This window comes from Corvus brachyrhynchos, unplaced genomic scaffold (assembly GCF_000691975.1).
Source record: "Corvus brachyrhynchos isolate BGI_N302 unplaced genomic scaffold, ASM69197v1 scaffold1, whole genome shotgun sequence".
NCBI classification, from domain to species: domain Eukaryota; kingdom Metazoa; phylum Chordata; class Aves; order Passeriformes; family Corvidae; genus Corvus; species Corvus brachyrhynchos.
The window spans coordinates 10,614,363-10,628,826 of NW_008237222.1; the positions used below are offsets into that span (position 1 = coordinate 10,614,363).

The following is a 14,464-nucleotide window of genomic DNA, read 5'->3' on the forward strand; positions in this document are numbered from 1 at the left end:
AATGAAAAACACAAGCCATACTCTTAGAACTGAGAACCTCTCTGCAGTTGGCCAGAACCTCCTGCACATGGGAAAGACAATGAAAGAAGATTTGACAGTGGTTGCCAAGTCTATTAAACAGCTTTATCCTCCTGAGTTTAATGTGTTCAGCATATATGCAGAACTCTACCACAATTATTTTGCCTCCCAGGCAAAGAAAAATGCTGAGTCTCATCTGGAAGACAAGGATATTTACCTTCTTCTCTCATGGGTGCACAACTTTTATCCAAAGTAAGTGAGGCTTTTATACATGTTTACCTCTGGCAATCAACACAGGCTCATTGGCTGCAAACCCAGGCATTTGCTTGATTTATGGATTGGTATTGCTGTGATGCAGTCCAGCACCTGGCTAAGTTCTGGTGTTACTGATGATGTTCTGATTTACACTCCTGGCTGGGACAGCCAGAAGGGACACACTCAAGGCTGCTTGTCTGTAAATAAAGGGCTGTTCCCACCATTCTGTCTTCTGGGCAACAGACACACAGATGTTTAGGGCTTCATTTGTGGGGTAAAGTGGTCAGGTTCATTGCCTTAATATCTATTCCAGTTGCAGACCTGGGCTCACTCTTGGAAAATTTGGAAATTTCAGCCCTTTGTACCAGAGGGTAGACAATAAATAGGACAACCTGAGATGCAATTATCCTGGGCATGGAGGATGTTGCTTAGGTGCTACCCACAGTCTATGTTTTCCTCACCTTTAGGAGAGCCAGGGGTGTGCCCCTGGGAGAGGACACCATCAGCCAAGGGTCCCCCCAAACCCTGTATGTTATAGAACTGAAAATATTGCTTGTTTTGGCTGAAAGTACTGGGTGGATAATTGAGGGGTCTCACTTCTTAGGTGGAAACCAGTAAAGACACCAGCAATGTCTTTTCTATTCTGTTCTATTTCTATTCAACTTTCACCTCTACTTTTTCCTTATCGTGTTTCACTGATGAGTATAATGATTCAGTGTTGATCCCGGAAGTTTTCCACAGCCCATGTTATGCTGTAGGTCAGGATATTCAGGCCTGAACCAGCCTGTGTTTGGAAATCAGCAGTTGTGAGGAGCAGGGCTCAGCCTGGCATTGGGGACAGTGTTGGCCAGGACAACAGCTGCCTTGAGAGTGTTTCCAGAGGCCATGTCCGGGTGTCTGCTGAGGGACCAGCTCCCAGCCATCAAACACCAGCTTTTCATCTGCTCACCTCTCTATATTGATAGAGAGAGGTCATGTCCAGGTGGTAGACCCTCCTGCTTGCCTCAGGTCTCCCATCCCCACCAGAGCACAGTGGCTGGTACTCAGGAGTTTGACAGACCATGACTCAATTCCCAGGGTTGCTTGTGGTCCCACCCTCACAAGTGGCACATACTCATTCGGCTTCTCCAAGTCCTGCCTGGACTAAGGACAGTGTACATTTCCATCTGTTTTTTCACTGATATCCTCAAAAAGTGTTAGTGATTTGCATCAACAGCTGTCTTGAATTACACTGCCCTTGGAAAATACAATTGTTTGGCTTTTCTCATTCCAGAGAAATGAGAAAAGATCATGCTTTAGCCATGGAGTTGGATAAAGTTAAGCTTGGAAGCCTTTTGCCATCAAGTCTGAGCAAAGAGCTTGAAAAGAAATACCTTGACAGTGAAGAGGTAAGAAAGGTTCAGTCACTCCTCTTCTTCCCTTCGGTGCTCCCACATGACTTCTCAGAGAAGCTGTGACTTGTCCTGCACACACACTTCACCAGTGAGCCACACACCCTACACACCCTTCCAGGGAGAAGCAAAAGCTTTTGTTTGTTTTTGGGGAACAGGTCACCTTTCTGCTAGATGGGACTTGCAGAGCAAACTTCTGCTTTGCCCTGAGAGCCATGAGAAAAGAACTGCTCTGTTCTTGTAAACCGTGTGGTAGGAGCGGGGGAAAACCCAACAACAGATCTTTACGGGAAACTTTCCAGTTGTCTGATAAATCTCCAGAGGGATTTATGGTCCCTCTCACAGGAATCTCTTGGATCTTGGATTACTCTTGGTCTCTGCAGAGGTGCCAGACCTTGGGTGAGCCTAAAGCATGGAGATTTGGTCTTGAAAAATCTGTTTCTTTGATGGAGAATCGCCTGGTCTGCAGAAAATAAAAGTTGCTCTGGTTTTTGTATTGCTCTTCCCTTAATGGAAACAAGCAATTTTTACAGTACTCCCATAGCGTAGTGCTTTTGGCATTTGGGGCTGGAATTCCCAGAAAATGAGAAGATAAGTTCCAAGTATAGATGTAGTCTGTGATGGTTTGCATATGGGAGAGGTGGTGTGAGGTCTGCAAAGCACATGAATGGGGCTCTGGGGGATCAGCAATACATGCCAGCCACTGCACAGACCATTTCCAAAGCCTCACTGTAGCACAGAGGGGTCGGAGCAGAGAAAACCTCAGAGCTTTTTGTTTCCCAAATGCTTGTGTGGCGTCAGAAGTGCTCATGAAAAAGCATTGCAAAACCAGGTAGCTCTGAGTGTGACACACATGCAGTGTGTGGTGGGGAGAATTTGGACTCTGGCACATTTAGCTGCTGCAACCTTCCTACTCATTGCTGCCTTCCCTGCCCTCCTGATCCCCCTGATGTGGTGGTGTGATGGGATCTTCATTCCCACCTTGAAATACTCAACTCACTATTGCATAGGTGGATATCGTGAGGGGGTTGTCCTTGTTGTTGTGAAGTTGTGGGTCAAGAATCTCCTCACAAGGAGCCTTTATTTCCCAGCCAGGACTGAGGAAAAAGTCTGCTGAGCCAGACAAAAGGGGGGAGGGGGGCAAATAAAACCTGCATAAGGCAGGAGCTGTTGCATCCATGTTGTGCTAAATGCTGTTGCTCTTCCATCCCTAAAGGTTACTGTCAAAACTTCGCTGAGCAGATGTTTAGATAAAGAAATCCAAAGATGGAAAGAAGACAAGGAACCAGAGAAGCTAAATGGGCATTTTCAGAGTGAGCTACTGGGAATACTTGTTATCCAGGTAATACAGAGCTATGTTAAAAATAAACAGTTGCATCCTTTACCTACTTAGGATTTGAGACCAAGAGTGGTCAATGCAGAAGAGAAAAAGGCTGAGTCACTTGTGTAGAGTGGTAGCAGAGGTGGGTGGTACAGGGAGGCCCAAAACCATGGTCTGTCTTGGGCCTGCTGTACCATGTGATGGAGGCAAACCTCTATAAGCAAAGTGAGAAAGAAAACTGCCTTCATTCTCCCTGTGCAGTCTCTTCTGCATCCCCAGCAGCAGAGAGACAGGAGACAGACTCATTTGATTGAGAAATGGGGAGTCTGTTTCTTCTTCCCAGGGCAGAGCTGCCCCTTTCCACATTTAGCTCTCTCCCTCCTCTGGCTGCAGAGGATTAGTGGAGTTTATTTTTAAAAAATAAACCTCTCATATGTTGAGGTTGTTGTGATTAGATTGTTTATTTAAATGCAATCTAATGACATTCCAAAAAAAAGAAAAAAGGAAAAAAGAGACAAAACCAAGTGTCAAATTGCCTACTTTCTCAGCTGTTTTCTAGATTTTCTTCATGCTTCTTTTGAACCTACCAAATAAGTAGAGGTGCTCTGTATGGTTCCTGGCTCAGTTGCAGGGGGAGATGTGGGAGAGCTGAGTGCAGTTACCTCAGTAAAGGATCTGCAGCCTCGTCACCCAGTGAACCTGACCCTTTTGGAGCAGGTGACATTTAAAATTTTCTCGCTTGTTTGTTAGAGTATCTACAGTGGCCAGAAGCGAGCTGAGGACATCAGCAAAGCCATGGGTGAGGAGCTGTCCCGTCGGCTGCTGAAGGGGCTGCCAGCCTTCCTGAGGAGGTGAGGTGGTGAGGGGCTGTGGGCAGCGGGGTTGGCACAGCGCCTGGACAACCACTCACCCACCTCTCCTCTTCCTGTCTCCCCTCCAGCTACAGGGATGCCTTTGAAGACTTCAAGGAGAAAAGCAAGAAGCACACATACTACAAGCCTATACTGATTGCAAATATTAACAACTGCTGGAATTTTAGGTAAGGGTCCAAAAGAAAAGGTTTTGTTCCTTTCTCTGGAGGCAAGGTATAATAGTGTAATAGAGGGGAGGTGCTCCAGAATGAGCAGAGGTAGGTCCATCTGCCTGCAAAAGGGTTGGAGACCTCTAGATTTCTCTCTCTCTCCTCTGAGGATAGACTATTCTGACCTGGCTGATTTTTCCTTGCAGAGAATACACAGAGAAATACATGGCAGAAAAGGATGACAGTAAAGCCGATATCCTCAGCACTCTCACTGATATTGAAAACAGTGGCTTTGATGTGCTGCTTCAACAGCTCTTTGCCCAGCTGAAGGTACCATATCTGTGCCCCACACCCTCCTGCCCCATGGTTCAGCTGATGACAGGGCAGGGCATGTTGCCTGCAGTGCTATCTACTGCTCTGATTCAAATCAGCCAAGTTCAGAAGGGGCCAGGTCACAGGATCGGTCCTAACCCACACTGCTGCCAGAAAACTCCCACTAAGCTCTCCTTGAGCAGTTCCTCAAGCCTGCAGGCAAAATGGGTGCAGTGACATAGGCATGAGTCTGCAGGTGAACATAAAACCTGCTGATGGCATCTGAGACAATGGCTGCAGCAGGGAGAGTTTCAACCTGCAGCTGTTTACTCTCCACACTGTAGGAAGCCATCACTAATGGCATAAACTGCAATTACGCAGCTTTTGGCTTCATAAAGGTGACCTGAAGGGCATTTTTGCACTTTTGGCTTACTTTTTTTTTTTGGGGTTGTTTGGTTTTTTTTTTTTTTTTTTTTTTTTTTTTTTGGTTTGGGTTTTTTTTTTGTTTATATATATAACACAGTCTTTTTAAATTAAGCAATTTTGGTGGAGGAGAAGGAAGCGTAGGAGTCAGGAATGTTCAGCTACAATCTCTCCTGCTTTCTCTGTTGAGCTTTTTGGAAGGCATGAGAGAACAGGGGTGGGATTTTTTTTCATTTTCATATTTATTTACTGTGGCTGAGAAAAATTATGATTGAAAACATCTTATAATGACTCATTTTTTTCCCCTGATGGTTCCATAATTCTCTAATCAGACAAGACAGTGAGGAAAGAAAAACGCAGAAATAATAAAAACATCTCAAATTTGAACCTTTCAAGTCCTTGGTCTTCTCCACCGTGAGGAACCATGAAGGGGACACAGCCCCTTGTTCCCCTGTCCGTGTAAGGCATCACCACACATCCCTGCACAGTACTACATGCCATGCTCTCACTACATAGGATACTCTACATGTAGAAATGACAAATATACATGTGCATAGAATTTGTTTGAAGTAGCTTAGCAGATTTTCCCTTTTTTTCAGCCAATGTACAAGAAGTTTACAGAGAATAAGTGGGACTCCAGCAATGAAATTATGAATGAGATCATTAAAACCACCAGCAAACATATTTCAGACTTCCAGACCTTAAAGGACCCATTTTACCATGTAAGTCCGAGAGAAATATTGGAGGGATTCTGAGATGCTGAGGCTGCATTTTCAGCTCTGATCCTCGATGGCTTGAGTTGCTTTGACCTCTGTTGAGCTGGTGAGCTGGCCCAGCATCAGGAAGCCTCTCAGACAGGGTTTCCATCAGCATGCAGTTTACCCAGATTAGGCACATAAATCTCACCCTTCTCTGACAGAAGCAGACTCCTGCAGCTCTGCTGCACTGTTTGCAGAGCAAACCACCCCTGATGTAGAGAAAGTGCTTTAGAGTCCACCCAACACATGGCTTTATTTACAGATTTGGTTTAGCAATCTTGAAACACAGACACAGTTGCACAGTTCAGTCTCATTGCTCCTTTGATTGCCCTAGGGACTGGAGGAGGTGGATGCAACTGGAATAAATCCCAGAGAACTGAGCCAGAACCATGTCTTCACTGGTGCTGGAGTATATATGAAATATCATAAAACAGTATTTGATTTCCTGCCTTTGTCTTTTTAGTAGCTGAGACAGATGATGATGTTTTGTGTGTTAGAGAGAAGAACAGGAAGGGCAGCATGAATTCCTGTTTCTCTGGAATACTGTTACTCCTCTAACACATGAAAATCTTTTCTGCGCTTTAAACTCTTCCCAGAAGGAAACAACATTTGGAAATTCCCATACTTATTAGAGCACAAAGGAATTCTCAGCATCCAGGATGTGGAGTAACCAGTCTTGGGAAGCTGGCAACCAGGGCTGTTCTGCTGTGTAATCAGCAGCAGGCATTGGTGGGGCATGTCTCACAGCACCCAGGATGGTTTTTTCCTCCATCTGCACACATGGTTTGTTGTGTCCCCAAGCAAAAGAGAGATGGATGATGATTCCCTCCTCTCCTCCCTCCTCTCCTTCCCAACAGGCTATTGTTGAGAAGATCCACGCCCGTTTGGTTAAAGAGTACATCGTGAGGCTGCTGAAGAGGAAGGTCAGCCTGAAAACTCCAGCACAGCAGCAAACTCTGGCCCAACACATCTCCAAGAATGCTGCTGACTTAGAAGCCTTCTGCACCAGTAATGTACGTGAGTGCTTGCCGCGAACATGTCAGCACAGGGCACAGACACACTGAAAAACAGGAAGATAATTCTGGGAACTCTTGTTAACCTTTTCAACTCAGCTTAATTTCCTGGAAGGCAGGACCTTAGGCAGAAAGAGGTCTCTAAGTGCCTGTAGGCAGAAAGGCTCTCCTGTCAGCAACCTGCCCCTCCCTGCTTGAAGACACATGATTTCATCCTCCTTTGTCCCACAGGCAGTTTCCTTTTGAAGGTTTATATTAATAGGGTCAGAAGACTTAGATAGCCTTTTCCAGTTTCAGTTCAGGTTCCATGAAGTCTGGGTTTCCTCTCACCCTTGATTTCCCTCACACTGCAGCTTTTAGGTCAGCCAGGTGCTAAAGCAGGCAGTGTGGGGTCTGTGGTATGCAAGGAATTCCTCCATGAGAGCCACAGCTGGACCACCCCTCTCTGTCCTTTGAGATCATCTCCCTCCTCCCATGCCTCTAATTTTGCCTGCAAAAAAAGCTAACAGCTAAGCCAAAACCTGTCCTCCACCACCCCATGCACGTTTGACTGGAGCAGGAACAAGCCTGAGTTTCACACAGTGTGGGTGGGAGGTCAGGCAGCTGCACCTTGGGAATTCCAATGGCAAGGAAAAAGTTCCAGCTGAGGCTTCTACCCGATTCTGGCAATACCTGGAGATGCTAAAGGCAGGGCTGTGTTTGGAGCTGGAGCAGAGCAGCACATGGCAGTGATTTACCTGGTCCATCAGACCTTGTACACACACCAGGCAGTACAGAAACCCAAGGAAAGGGAAATGAGCAGAGAGAATCTGCTGAGGTGGATGTGGAAGTCTCAGTCTTATGGCAAACTGTACACCATTTGTGTAAAAGGATTAAAAACCATCAAAAAGCTAATCCAATTTTTCCAAGGCTGCCTCAGGCAGAAACGTCACTGAAAACAATGAGGCACCTAAAATCACTGCTGTGTCCTTTCCCCTCTCCAGGAAACAGTCTCAGGAGCCAGCTCCTGGGGTGGGGGGAGGTTTGCACCCCCATGATGTCCTGCTAACCACTTTCTCTTTTCACAGGGCTCTCAAGCTACTTGGCTGAATTCAGCACTCCCTAAACTGGCTGAAATAATCCGACTTCAGGATTTAGGTGCTATTAAAATTGAAGTTGCAACACTCGCCACTTCATACCCAGATATCCGGTAAGAGATGCTGAAACAGATTTGCTAATGCTCATATGAAATTTTAATTGAGCCAGGAATCAGTCAAATATGAATGTAGGCGAGGTCCATATAGCCTGAGTCTATAAACCTGGGTGGGGTCTGCCTGCCAGGCTGTGACAATCCCAGTGCTATCAGAAAGCCAAGGAGATATGAATAAAAGCTTATTGATGCATTCCAAATTCTGGCCTGATTTTCTCCTTTACCTTGGAGATTCCCTTCCCTACCCCAAACATCCCAGGGCAGTGCAGGGTCTTGTGGAGGACTGCCAGATGCTGAGCTGGCACCCACAGGGGACGTCAGCGCACGCCATAGGGAGGGGGCCACATCCTGGTGCATTGACCTTGGCACATGGAGGTGTGTGGGAGGAAATAACATCTGCCCGTTTCTCTTCCTCAGTAAAAGGCACCTGGAAGCCTTCCTGCACATCAAAGCCAATTTGTCACGCAGTGAACTCAAAAGCATCCTGGGCTACTTGGCAGACAGCACAGCATCCACACAGCCCAGGGCCCCGCTCTTCTCCAACATAAACGTGTCCTAGACCAAGGCATCCCTTGGCACCACCCTGTGCTGGACTGTAGGGTGAGCTGGAGATGGAGACCATCCCCTGGAGCGATGCACGGCACACACTGCCACCTTTTCGTATGGAAAGTGCTTTGTCCCAGTCTGGTGCTCAGCATCTCCATGGGAATCATTGTCCTCTCTGTGGGGCTGGGCACAGGGTGCACCCATGGGAGCTGCAGTGCCCTCAAGGACCAGGGCTGCTCCTCACACCGGTCATGGATTCCCCCCAAGGTCTCCTTGGTGCCACCATGTTCTCTGCCTGGACACTGCCTTGGTGCTCTGAGCTCCACCTACCTCTCAGGGTGCCTCAAAGACCACATCTGCCAGCCCAGACCAAGCAGGTACCACCTGTGTAGCTTTTTGTCTTCTAAGGAAATAAAGGGAAACAAAAACTGAAACCAAAATTCAGAGATGTTGGAAAAGTCCCATGTGAGCATGGTTGTGATCTGCCTGCCTTTCTCAGAGCTGGGCAGGGCAGCTGTGTTAGGCTGGTGGGAGGAGGCACAAGGTTTGTGGTGAGGAGAAGCTGCAGCTCAGCTGTGGTGGGCCTCCTGCCAGCCCCCTTGGAGCAGCTGCAGGCTCTGACCCAGAGCAGAGGGGCTGCCCAGGGCCTTGGGGTTTCTGATGGAGAACTGGCCCTGGAGAGCGTGTGCTTCCTTCACCTCTGTGAGGTGGGAGCACCTGGGCCCTGGCAGCCAGCCCCTCTGCAGTGACCCCATCCCGTGCATCTGCACAGAGGGACCCCTGCTACCAGAGGCTGAGAGCGAGCTATCTATTGCAATGTGTTGTGTGGGCTAAGCCAGCATCTAGTAAAGCACTTTGGATATTACTGAAGCCCTCCTTTTCAAGGAGAGGACTTTTACAGACCCCATTAACAACACAGGCTTTGAATGGGGTGTGGATCTGGTCTCCAATGTCATCAGTATGTACTGAGCACCCTGTATGTGTCACTGTTCTCTTGCTCGCTCTTTCCCCTCTTGCTGTGAGGTAGATACTATGTGAAAACACAAATGGGTCTCTTGTGAAACTGTGTTTTGTTTCTTACAGCCCAGTTTTTTTGGGAACTTAATCACTTACCAAAACAGCCCTGTGTATATTTGGAGACCTTTCCCTTCTGTTTTCCTCTATTTCAACTTTGGTATCAGTCTGTGGAAAGTCAGTCCGGAAGGAAGACACCTGATGACTGTGCAAACTACATAATGTATTTATATGTATATGCAGTATACCACCGGTGTATTTTTGCATCCAGTTTTATTTTTTCTCAGTTAGAGATACTAATTTGCAATGTTTATAATAAACAGTGTTCAAATATGCTAGAAAAGTGACTCATTTATTCCATCTCTGGCTGTTGTTTACTGTGTTGCCACATCTGTGTCCTCCTTCAAAGGGCCAATCCTTCCACTTCTCCCAGCCTGCTTTGGTGAATATCACCCACTGGTTCCAAGGCTGGACTACAGACAGGCTGGAAAAGCATTGCTGCTGCCCTGTAAGACATTCACTGAGCACAGTGGGCTGCTCACTAGCAGTGGCCAGTGGCACACACTCACAGGAGTCCTCTGCCAGCAAGTCCTGTGGCAAAATTGTGCCCTGAGTGAAAAACAGTGCTTCTGTTTTAGTCTGCTGCCTGGCCACAGGCAGTACAAATCACCCTCTCCTTCCTTAAGCACACTCACACAAAACTCATATAGACACATGGGTTAAAAAATTATTATTTGAACACTTGTCTCAGCTACAGTTTAAAGGCAAATGCCAAAATGACTTCTGACTGTGCTGAGCACTCACGGCAACTGTCACCTATTGGGTAACATTTTCTTTCCCAATTAGTGAAAGGTCATTTTATTGCTATAAAAATATGTATTTTGATTTAGAGATCTGTTAAAGGCTGACAGAAATGCATCATACAAGTGATTGTGATGATCTTTTAAAAATAAAAAAAAAAAGATTCCAGCTACGCAAGTGCCCAAAGGAAAACAGGGTATCTATTTATATATCATAATTAGCATGGGTAGGGGAAAATGGTTTTCATACACATTTCATAAGCCATATGGAAGTGCATTGTGCAATTCTCTTCATCCTGCTATAAAACCCCAGCTTTCATCTCTAATGAGCCCAGGAAGCTAATTTATTTATCTTCCCGTATGATTTGACATTTACAATGGCTTTTATTTATAGGTGGCATATTACACATAGCCAGGTAGTTTCAGGAGGTTGCACAAATGTCTTCTGATAACAGTGTTAGTTCAATATGATAAATAGAACCTCTAAAAACTAAGTAAATAAAATTTTCTGAGGTCAGTGTGGCTCGATTTTCTTTATCACGCAATCTCTGCTGATGCTGATGCCTGCCCCTCCTTGGAGGCAGAGCAGATAGCCAAGATTAAAAAAATAAGATCAATTTTAAAGAACAGTTAAGAAAGCTGGTTCCTGGGCACAGCTGCTGTGGCATTACCAGCTCTGCCTGTTTGCTGTCATCAGTGTCTCCAGCACATCCACCCACAACAGCCACCACACTGGGCAGAGGCTGAGCTCAGACATACACTCACACACACTCCTGGCTCCCTACCCATCCGTCCCACCTGGCACTTCCATCACTTGACAGATGACTTGCAATTTGCAGTGCAAAAGACACAAGGACACAAACCACAGCATAGCAGGGGTGGTCTGAGGCATTATTCCCTCCTCTGCTCCTGCAGGAGCCACCTGTGCTGTGCCAAGTCCCCAGGGACACCTGGGGAACCTCTGCCCTTGCTGCAGGGGAAACCAAAATCTCCAGAGAGCTAGCAGACTCTCCCCAAGTGTGAGTATGATGGAAAAAAAGCAGGAAGGTTTTGTTGTAGCCTGCTGAGAAATTTTGGGATCTGCTGACCTGGAAATGAAGGGCTAAGAAGAGAATGCCTGCAATTCGTTCTCTTTGAGCCTAGATCCTCTCTCTAACATCCTCTGAGAAATGACAGCACTGGATTAAAGGCCACAGGACTTGCTGATGTGCTGATTTTAAGAAGGAGATGCACTAGAGCAAAGTGGTTTGGTAGGTGGGCTTTTCCAGGTGGAAGTCCTGGCTTCAGTGGTGTGCCTGGGTAACACAGTTCCTCACCTACTAGTTGCTGTAAAGCAGAAAATGTACATACAATTACATCTTCACCAAGGATGTGGCAACAATTTGCCAACATCCATTTTCAATTCTTGTATTTAGCTTAGCTAATATGAACTTTATTAGAAGAAAACCTGGAAACCCCAATCCAATGGGAAGAGACCTGAAGCCTGGCAATGCATCCCACCCCTGCAGTGAGTGGGATGGCAGAGCCTCCTTCCCAACAGGAATTAGGGCACTCAGGCTGCAGGTCCGGAATGTTTTGTTGTAGCCTGCTGAGAAATTTTGGGATCTGCTGACCTGGAAATGAAGGGCTAAGAAGAGAATGCCTGCAATTCGTTCTCTTTGAGCCTAGATCCTCTCTCTAACATCCTCTGAGAAATGACAGCACTGGATTAAAGGCCACAGGACTTGCTGATGTGCTGATTTTAAGAAGGAGATGCACTAGAGCAAAGTGGTTTGGTAGGTGGGCTTTTCCAGGTGGAAGTCCTGGCTTCAGTGGTGTGCCTGGGTAACACAGTTCCTCACCTACTAGTTGCTGTAAAGCAGAAAATGTACATACAATTACATCTTCACCAAGGATGTGGCAACAATTTGCCAACATCCATTTTCAATTCTTGTATTTAGCTTAGCTAATATGAACTTTATTAGAAGAAAACCTGGAAACCCCAATCCAATGGGAAGAGACCTGAAGCCTGGCAATGCATCCCACCCCTGCAGTGAGTGGGATGGCAGAGCCTCCTTCCCAACAGGAATTAGGGCACTCAGGCTGCAGGTCCTGCATCTCCCAGGATGGTTTCACTTGCTGCCCCATCACCTGTCTCCACTTTGTGCAGCTTGGGTCAAAAGCCAGTACTGGGCACCAAATGGGCAGGAGCCAGCATCACTGAGCATCAGGAAGGAAGGATATTTTGGGAACGGGCTAGCGGTAAGTGAGCTTGAGTGTGGCACTAGCAAAATCATGCTCTCCTCTGCTGTAGATTGAAAGCCATGAGAATAATTGCTGCTTTCCTGCATGACTTAAAAGAGGATGTGGCCACACCACTACACTGATATCCTTGAAACACAAAACAGCTTTACTGTAGCCACAATAATAGAGATGGCAGCTAATGTCAGGGGATTTCAAGAATTACTCATCAGGAACTCATGCAGGAACTATGGATTCCCACCCTAGCAAAGAAGCAAATCCACGCTGATGGGAAGAGAGGTGAATCCCACTTCCTAGGGGGAAACCAGAGGAAATGCAATGGAGCAGACATACACATCAGGAGCATGTTACAGAGGAAAAGTGAACTGTGTCTTTTAAAGCAATATGAAGTCTTTAAGGTTACTGTGAAGTGAATGTTCGCACCTGCTGGACGTCATTTCTCCTTGCTACTAGGGGCTTTCTCCTCTGGAAATCAGGTTTTTTAAAAACCCTTTTGAACTGACCAGCTTGGAACCTTCCCTACAGAGACGTTTTTCATCTCTTCTCTGAGTCTTTTCCTCAGGTATTCAGTTCCTTCTTTCACCTCTCCACAACTCTCCTGATGTCTCCCAGCATTACCCAGTGAGGCCCTGGGACCACATTCTCCCAATTCTCTCAACCTTCCAGCAGACACACCAGGTCACATTATGTACCAGCGCCCAGAAAAACCATCATTTGAGGTTGAGGAGTTCACTACTATTTATCCAAACAGTTTTTATCCAAACAGGACAGAGCACTTGAGCTGCAATGACTCTCATAATGGACTAATGAAAGAGGAAAACTTGTTATTTAGCAGAAAAGCTGAGCTCTCAAAAGTACTCCTTTCAAAAGGGACGAGGTTATAATAAGCCCTTAGGTAGAACAATATTGGTCCTGGAGTCTTCAAGAGATTTTGAGCCCTATCCCAAAGGCTTGAGGCCAACCCCCAAGTCCCACTGGCAAGAGCAGTGTAGCTGAGAGCTCAACCAAGTGCACAGTTTAGAGACAATAGCAGGATAATTTAACAGTGCAATGTCCTAGTTAACAGAGGGCTCTTTCTGCTCTTTGGTTTCATTGCAACCCCCTTTAATCTACACCAAGGCTGTAAGAAGTGGTGAAAACCCTCTGAGCTGTGGGACAGGACTGCCATCTTCATGCTCCTGCACAGCAGACCCCTTGACTCGGGCAAGGTCCCAACCCCACCTTCACTCATTGTGACACAGTCCCTTCACAATCTGCACAGAGCTATACAGAACCAAAAATCTTGGTTGAAGCTACCTCCTCCCCCTGTTCAACATGTGGGGAGTGACAGAGGTATTTCCAATACCCCAAGAGAGGCATTCAGCCCTGCAGGATCCTGGCAGCCACCTGCTTGTGACAAGCTTATGCAGACTCTCCTGGACCACACCAGCTTTGAGGCAAGTGGGTGTGAAGGGAATGTCACCTGCAGGAGTCACACAGCATTCAGGGGTGTCATTGCCGTCCCGCCTGGGCACAGGTGGTTTGCAGAAAGGAGCTCTGAGCAGCATTGTGTCCCTCCTCTAGGATGCAAAAAGACCCCTAAGATTTACTGAAAAAGAATTACTGAAAAAGGGGAGGAAACTCTTGCACATGCCAGGTGAGCTAGACCTGCTCATGAACAAGCCTTGGCAGCTTGTGAAGATATCACAGGTCAGACCAAGGAGCTGACAAAGAACGCCAGCATGAGTAGTAATCCAGATAACCTTTGCTGTATGTCAGTAAGGGAAACTTAGGAGGCTGCAGAAGTAGAGACTGAGGTGGGAGAGCAACCTTCAAGTATCTGCCATGCCTCTGGCCATGTTCAAAAATCTTCTGTAGGTCTTTGTTTAACTGTCCAGCTCAGCATCCCATTCAGATCCATTAAAAATATCACCAAGACTAAAGTATTACTGTGGAATGCATGAACTGCCCAAGCTCCCATTTCTGTTTGATTTGATTTCTCTATGAAACCTCTCTTAAAGAGCTCAAATTGCATTTACTTGGGGAGGATTTTGTCAGATCAGCACGTACAGCATGAAATCAATAGCAGCTTTTGAAGAAAGACCAGATTCATGCATTGTCCAGAACAACCTCTTCAGCCAGCTTTCCTTGGGTGGAAACCACATTTAAGAAAAGGACAAGTT

General features: G+C 46.4%; 1 protein-coding gene across 2 annotated transcripts in view; it reads left to right on the forward strand.

Annotated features, from left to right (window-relative positions):
• Positions 1 to 9,604, forward strand: part of TNFAIP2 (TNF alpha induced protein 2) — a 17,908-nt gene extending 8,304 nt beyond the window's left edge. The window contains exons 4-13 of one of the 2 annotated variants that reach the window (XM_017729106.1): positions 1 to 270; positions 1,547 to 1,661; positions 2,881 to 3,006; positions 3,736 to 3,836; positions 3,926 to 4,024; positions 4,213 to 4,336; positions 5,341 to 5,463; positions 6,357 to 6,512; positions 7,580 to 7,701; positions 8,119 to 9,604. The exon at positions 1 to 270 is cut by the window's left edge and continues 2 nt beyond it. In XM_017729106.1, coding sequence (XP_017584595.1) covers positions 1 to 270; positions 1,547 to 1,661; positions 2,881 to 3,006; positions 3,736 to 3,836; positions 3,926 to 4,024; positions 4,213 to 4,336; positions 5,341 to 5,463; positions 6,357 to 6,512; positions 7,580 to 7,701; positions 8,119 to 8,260 — 1,378 coding nt within the window. In that variant the 3' untranslated portion in view covers positions 8,261 to 9,604. The remainder of the gene's footprint in view (positions 271 to 1,546; positions 1,662 to 2,880; positions 3,007 to 3,735; positions 3,837 to 3,925; positions 4,025 to 4,212; positions 4,337 to 5,340; positions 5,464 to 6,356; positions 6,513 to 7,579; positions 7,702 to 8,118) is intronic. The other variant, XM_017729107.1, reaches the window with a different exon arrangement.
• The last annotated feature ends 4,860 nt before the right edge of the window (positions 9,605 to 14,464 follow it).